Here is a 7,646-nt window from a genome sequence, read left to right on the forward strand (position 1 = left end):
CCTATGTGTTCTTCCAGACTATGTTCTACATATGTGACAAATTTCATCAAGATCTGTTGAGCCGTTCTGGAGATACCTTCTAACAATCATCCATCCATCCTAAACAATCGCATTTTTAATATTAGTAAGAATTTATTAAAATGTGACTTCTGTAATTATATATTTAAATGAACTTTAAAAAATAGTTGGAACAAATAAGCACATTGACCACAATTTATAAATTTTATTTATACACTTCAATTACTAAGCCTCTTTAATAACATATTATATTAACAGTAACAGAACACATACTTATGTTTCAAACATAGTCTTTAAGCTTTACATCGATTTTAGGCTTTATTATTGTCAATTTTACAAATTAGATGAAACATAGACTACAAGGTTCAGGAAATCTACAATTTTAGAACTAAATAACATTGTTACCTAAGTATGAATTTCCCCAAGACAAATTGAATTATATTCACCTAAAGTATTAAATGAAGACGCTTTGTTCACCCTTAACACTTTACCTTGCATCTCTCTTGGTATCCCATGTCTTTCCGTTAAATGTCTTCTAACCGTTGCTGGCTTAGCATATGTAACACCACATTTATTACATAAATAAACATATAATCTGTCATGTACATTGTTAGCATGTGCCAACATAGCACTGCGTTGATAAAATTTGCGTGGACATTGTGTACATTGTACATTCTTTTCGTTATGATAAATCATATGTCTCTTCCAAATACCACGTCTACGGAACGTTAAACCACATTTGTCACATGTATACGGTCTCTCACCGGTGTGAACTCGTACATGTTCAATCAAATCAAACTTTCTCGGTGCTTTAAACGGACAATGTTGACATTGTAAGTATGGACCAGTACCATGAATGGATACTCTGTGTATATTTAATTCGGCACGTACTGGGAAACCTTTACCGCAATGTTCACAGATGTAATGGCAACCAGTGTGTCGTTGCATATGTTGTTTGTATGTCATAGGATTTGCTAATACTTTGTTACATAATTTACAATCTAATGTAACAGAGGCATTTGATTTTTTATTCATTGGCTGGTTATATTTAAGTAGCTTTCGTTTTAATTTCTTTTTCTTGGGGTTTTTAAAATCTTGTATTGCTCCGTCTTGTGTTGTGAATATGTTTTCAATTATATCAAGTAAATGGTCAGGATCATCTTTGTTATTTTCATCTTTAATACAACTGTGGTTAAAGTTATTAGACACAATATCTTCTTGTATTTTATTTTGTTTACTTGATTCTACAGATTTTAATATTGGTGTTCTTTCTAACTTCTGACTTTTAGGCTTATTTTCTTGATTAGTTTTACATTCAAATTCATTTGGAAAATATAATTTATACATCCAATGTTGAACAACTGTTTCCTTTAAACTTTCTAATGATTTGCTCATTTTTTTTAACTTTTTCATTTGTTTATCCGTAGATTCACATTTCTGTTTGAAGATGATAGTTTGTTTCAATAAAAATAAACACATTGAGCACATTTTTCTTGGCAAATCATCATCCGTTATTGTTATATTTGTGAATACCATTATAGCTTTTGCATAATGACTTAATTTCTTTGAATCATCAATTAAACTCACCATATTATCACTTTTATTGAATGTGAAACAAAGTCGACATATATTTTCGTAGAATTCATCATAAGTACACATTTTGATACATACAGTTATAAATATTCACCAAAATAGCAAAAAAAGACGATTGTTTCTTGTTTGTTTTGATTTAACGTGACATTGACATTTCGACATCTGTCAAATTTGTTGAGCACTAGACATACGTTCCGTTTCATTAAAATTATTATGAAGTGAAGGACACATAAAGCATTTCATCCGATTTATTATTTTACTTCTTGAAAATAATATTTGGACAAAGTGTAATCACTGGACAATGCGTACTTTAAAATAATATTTTTAAAACATTTTTTTGATGAATATTAACCAAATAATAATTATTTCAAACCTAAGACTTAAAAGGTTGATACAATTATTTAGTTTATTTCTATCTGGAAACTCATATTATTAAATTATTTATTGAACTAATACATAGCTGAGATATAGAATCTATAAACAGCAAAATTCTCGTAAGTTGTAAACACTGGCAAACAGCAATAACTTTGAACTCAAGACAAGGTTTATTGCAGTTCAAAGAGTTTTAATTACTTTCTAGTTTTAAACGAGAACAGCTATCATAGGGTACAATATTTTTATGTAGTAAGATACCTACCATAAGAGTGGAAAACTTGCTAAGCCGTCCTTTAATTCTTATAATTTTTCTATAACAGATATTGGCATATAGAGATGGAAATTAAAAAGAAATTGGTGTGATTCATACTTTAATAAAATAGAAAATACATCTATATCAGCATTATTATATAATACTGATTTTTAATTTATGTGGGTATAAACTTAAGCGCCGGTTAAATCTACGACAAGGCTAGCTACATAATTATATTATGCATAACTAGCTGACGCCCGCGACTCCGTCCGCGCGGAAATTAAAAAAAAATAGTAACTTAAGTGTTCTTCCAGACTATGTTCTACATCTATGCCAAATTTAAGCAAGATCAGTAGAGCCGTTCCGGTGATATCTTCAAACATCTATCCATTTAAACATTCGCACTTGCAATATTAGTGAGAAGTAAGATTTACGGTGTACAAATGTTACGAAATGATTTTATTTTATGTATATTTTTTACTTCATACATAATTTCTCTCAGGTCATTTATGACAAACAGTTTGCCAGTTAATTTTAAAATCTTTAAAGGTATTAATCATAGCAGCTGTTGATTTATTTACTTAATTAATGCAGCTTTCAGGGAAATTTGTATAAATCATTCAATTACAGTGAGTTATTGTACTATTTAATGTATTAAATGTATAAATAAATAATAAAAAGAGTTCCTATGCGACGAATTTATATCTTACTTATCAAAATGGTCTTAATATCTTAAAGGTATATTCGAAGATGAGGTTGACAATAAAATATAAGAAAATAATTACCTAATTCATTTATTTGATTTGAATTAATTAAAAAAGATCAAAGCATAACTCAATTTACTTTTGCTAACTTCAATTGTTTTAATATTTTCAAAGGAACGCTAAAAGGGTTCCTTATACAAATATTATTAAACTTTTTAAACAATAATAATTGGCTTGGATAATAAAACGAAGTTAATTAGAATTTTAGATGTGGAATAAAGTTTTGAGAATTAATTGAAATAAATTACATATATTTTTTTAACCAGAAGAAAAGAAAGGGCGATGAACTGATGATGGAATTTAACGCCTGCTATACTCGTTGGCCGAGGCTTGCCGAGTGAAGGCAAATAGACATTTGCATTGCTTGCAGTCGCTCGGCATCACTTGCGCCAACGTTTGCGCGCTCAAGCGCCAACGCAAAAGGCCAACGTATGTATAGGCTCTTTTGGCGTAGCTTATCAAGACTCGCAAGTGCTCGCGACCACTTGCCTCGCTTCGAAGTGATGTCGTTTTTGCAACAATCAAAGGTGTTCGCGCGTTGGGCCAGTGCTATCTATACGTTGGTCAGTGCGCCAATAAAAAGTAATCAATTTTTTTACATTGACCAATTGTACTTGTACAAATTTGCCCAACGTATGGATAGTAACACTTAACTTGTATTAATTTGATTACACTTTCATTGGTCCCCACTCGGCAAGCCTTACGTATATAGCCGGCATAATTTTTATCGCGGATATGTCAGTTTTACCGTCGAAACATGTAAATTTCTTTAGCGCTAGCATTTTCACTGGCGCGGCCACTGCTGTTAATAACCGTGGTTGCGCAGGGCTAGTTGTTTAGTCGAAATGTGGCTTATGGTGTTTGGGGTATGAATATTTTTCCTTATAACTTTTAAAAACATTTAGGCGAGCGGCATTTGAGTGCTAAGAGATAACTACCGCAGTTACGAATGTCAGTAACGAGCCAAGATACCTTGTTATTATAGAATTTAAAATTCTCTCAGCGTCTTACGTAAACGACGTAGTAATAATAACAATTTACTTCGCAGTACGAACTCTGCGGGAAAGAAATTTTTACAGAAATTGTTTTAAAAATCCTTATATTAGGTCCTTACATATGAAATTGGAGTTTTGTATGGGAGGAACAAAAAGTCGAATATTTTTTAATATAATATATTTATTTAATCAACGTATGAACCATTATTTTCTATGCACTTTTGCCATCTCATAGGTAGTTCATTGATCCCTTTACTAAAAAAACCAGTCGGACGGGAATCAATAAAATCTTTGAAGGCGATTTGGACTGCCCCATCGGAGTTGAATTTTTTCCCATGCAAGAAGTTATCCAAATTTCGAAAAAAATGGTAATCTGTTGGAGCAAGGTCCGGGGAGTACGGAGGATGTCTTAGACTTTCCAATTGAAGCTCTTCTAATTTAGTAGCCGTCTGTTGCGCAGTGTGTGGTCTAGCGTTGTCGTGAAGCAGCAGTGGCGTGGAGCGATTGACCAGCCTAGGTTGTTTAGCCGCTAGCTTTTCCATCATGGTTTGCAATTGCTGACAATAGACATCAGCCGTAATAGTCTGGCCAGATTTGAGAAAACTGTAATGAACAATACCGGCACTAATCCACCAAACGCTTACAAGTAACTTTTTTGGGGTTAATTTTCGCTTGGGGCAGGATTTGGCTGGCTGGCCAGGATCCAACCATTGCGCTGAGCGCTTCCGATTATCGTAAAGAACCCATTTTTCACCACAGGTAATGATTCGGTTTAAAATACCTTCATTATTCTGCCGGTTCAGTAATGTAACGCAACAGTCGACGCGCGTTTGCCGGTTTGCTTCAGTCAATTTGTGAGGTACCCACCTTTCAAGCTTTTTAATCTTCCCAATTTGCTTCAAGTGAATTAAAACAGTTTTATCACTAACATCGCAGCCTGCAGCTAACTCGGACGTGGTTTGCGATGGATCCGCTTCCACAATAGCCTTCAACTCTTCATTATCAACTTGAGTCTCAGGCCGTCCACGGGGCTTGTTCTGCAGATCGAAATATCCAGAACGAAAACGTTGGAACCAAAAACGAACTGTGTTTTCTTTTGCAACACGACCGCCATACACATCATTCACCCTTCGAGTCGTTTCCGCAGCACTAGTACCACGGCGGAACTCGTACTCGTAAATAATGCGATATTTTAAGTTTTCCATTTTGTAAAATGAGTGACGCAAACAGAAAAAAACAGAAGAAAAAAAACAAATGAATGACGCTCATCGAACCACAAATACATGAGTCTATAGCTGTACAAATTTGAAGTTGGAATTCCTTACCAAAGAGGAGAAATTCGTGATTAAAGTGGCCAGTACGAAAAACGCCAATTTCATATGTAAGGACCTAATATTATTATTGTTATTATCTATCGAGGTTTTTTACAGGCCTTTCTATAATTGCATTGAACTTGTTATAAATCGATAAACGCCGGCTGTACGCACGAAAAAGCATAACTCATTGTCACGTTCTGTCTGATCCGCGCGTGCGAACGAGAGCGCGGAACAAGCGATAGAGAGCCACGATCGGACTAAGCTTTACCACATAAAATTATCGCTTGTAAACCGACTTTACTGTTTTTTTTTTTTGTAAAAGAATTGAGGGAGCAAACGAGTTGTGGGAAAAACGAGGTTATTATTGACGCTTATGGACATGCGCCACACTAAAGGAACTGCAGATTTGTTGCCTTTAAAATTTTGATTGGGATTCTCGTGTAATATTAACTAGTATCTTAAATATAAAATTACCATAACATGTTTCAATACTTGTGCTTAATAAAGCACTTTCCTCAGAATGTAACTTATAGAAAAATCAAATATATCTATCGAATAATTTAACAATAGACTTGTCTGAATTCTGGTCACGAAAACAACGTAAGTAGGAAGCTTCCAACAATTTTATGAGTCGACCTAAAATACAAAGTCAAAAAGTACAACTTTAGTTCAACTTAACTTGAAGTAAGAGTCCAACTAAGTTGTTTTACGGCTCACGAGACTTGGTTTGATAGGATTTTCTTTTACTTTCTTTTTTTAGAGTATACATTAATTGTTACAGTGGTATGAAGGTTTTAAGGAAATTATATTGCTCTTATATGTTATTGCCAATGAACATAATTCTTAATTAAATTAATAATCGAATTAATTGATGGAAATTTTAACAGATGTTAAAATTAACAATTCTTAACTTTTATAACAAGAATTTACCATTTTACTTTTCAAAATGGCAGAAAAAGTCTACATTTAGCTCGATAAGAATGACCCAGTAAGTATAAGTCAAAATTAAATATGATACCTCACTAGCGCCCTCCTGTCAACGTCAAAAATGTGTCAAAATTTTCGAACTCTAGCTGTCATGTGATGTCATGGCTTTACATATTTTCTGACAAAATTAAACGCGATAGCAGCGCCTCTTACATCGGGATAGATTAGATACCCATGTTGGACTATACGTCATTTCATTCTCTTTTGCAGCTATGTTCATGCTGTGAAATTTCTGACTCGTTATGGATGTGTTTTTGTTCGCATAAGAAACTTTATCCTCATCTAATTAGGGGATCTAAAAAGTAGTATAACTGAAAAATGTTTGTTTAAATTTCGTGTCTCTTGTGTTTCTCTCATCATAATAGGATTCAATTAACATTTGTCGAGCTTAAGTAAATGTGGACTAACATTTAGTTCACTGTTATTAGACCCTTGTAATTTTTTATTAACATTTTGTAAGCCCAAAAAAGGTCCCCTTTTATAATCAGAGAATTGTAACATCATATTACAGAGCTTCAATGACTGTGTTTTATTTATAAAGAAGCTTTTGTCATCACTTTTTTGACAACATTGCTCTTATCACTTACATTATTACGAAAACTGTTCAGCGTAGCATTAGTGCAATTTTCGTTGCCAGGCGCCCGGTTAAAGCCGGACATAGGTAGGCTTTTTGATTACGTGTCCGGCCAAAATAAACGGTTTTCCGACTTTTGTTAGGCTTTTTACATTTCCCCAACGAAAGTGTACCTATTAATACTGAGACAAAATTTTAAATAATATAGGGTGTTCGATCTTTCTACCCAAATGTCCGGCCAAACTGGCTGGTCTGTCCGGCTAGTAGGTTTGGCGACCTGGCAACCCTAAGTGCAATAATAGTGTAACATAGTTGCAAATTAGAACGCGTGAGTTTCCACTGCCTTTTGGCACAGAAAACCTATTGATGTCTCGGTTATTTTTTGATAAAACGAGTGAGATAGTAATATGTTTTTGTATCAATGTTTCGGTAGTGGGAACCCAAGAGTCAGATCTTTACTATGTTGTCTATGACATAACAGTTGCTTATGTTTATTTAAAAAACTAAGCTTATATTTTATTGTTTACGTGTGCCATCTGTTACATGTGACCTATTTATAAGGTTAGTTGAATTTTATTGGTCGTAAAACTAAAAGCTTTTTCCCCTGTGAATAATAGTAAAATATTGTAAAAAATATATATTTATATATAATACGTTGATTTTTTAAGATTTAAAATACACAAAATAATAGAAATGTTAGAACCTGGAACTCAAGAACATCTTTACATGACTGGCCAGAGCCAGTCAAAGAGGTTATATATATATATATAT

General features: G+C 33.5%; 1 protein-coding gene across 1 annotated transcript; it reads right to left on the reverse strand.

Annotated features, from left to right (window-relative positions):
* Nucleotides 1-340: 340 nt before the first annotated feature.
* Nucleotides 341-1,609, reverse strand: LOC106719207 (zinc finger protein 587-like). Its single transcript, XM_014513490.2, has one exon. The coding sequence runs from the start codon at nucleotides 1,606-1,608 to the stop codon at nucleotides 424-426; it is 1,185 nt and encodes a 394-aa protein (XP_014368976.2). The 5' UTR covers nucleotide 1,609; the 3' UTR covers nucleotides 341-423.
* Between the last annotated feature and the right edge of the window lie 6,037 nt (nucleotides 1,610-7,646).

This window comes from Papilio machaon, chromosome 25, assembly GCF_912999745.1.
Source record: "Papilio machaon chromosome 25, ilPapMach1.1, whole genome shotgun sequence".
NCBI classification, from domain to species: Eukaryota; Metazoa; Arthropoda; class Insecta; order Lepidoptera; family Papilionidae; genus Papilio; species Papilio machaon.

What these genes read in the sequence shown, in the direction of transcription:
- LOC106719207 (XM_014513490.2), bottom strand. Translation starts at nt 1,608, where the DNA reads ATGGTGAGTTTAATTGATGATTCAAAGAAATTAAGTCATTATGCAAAA.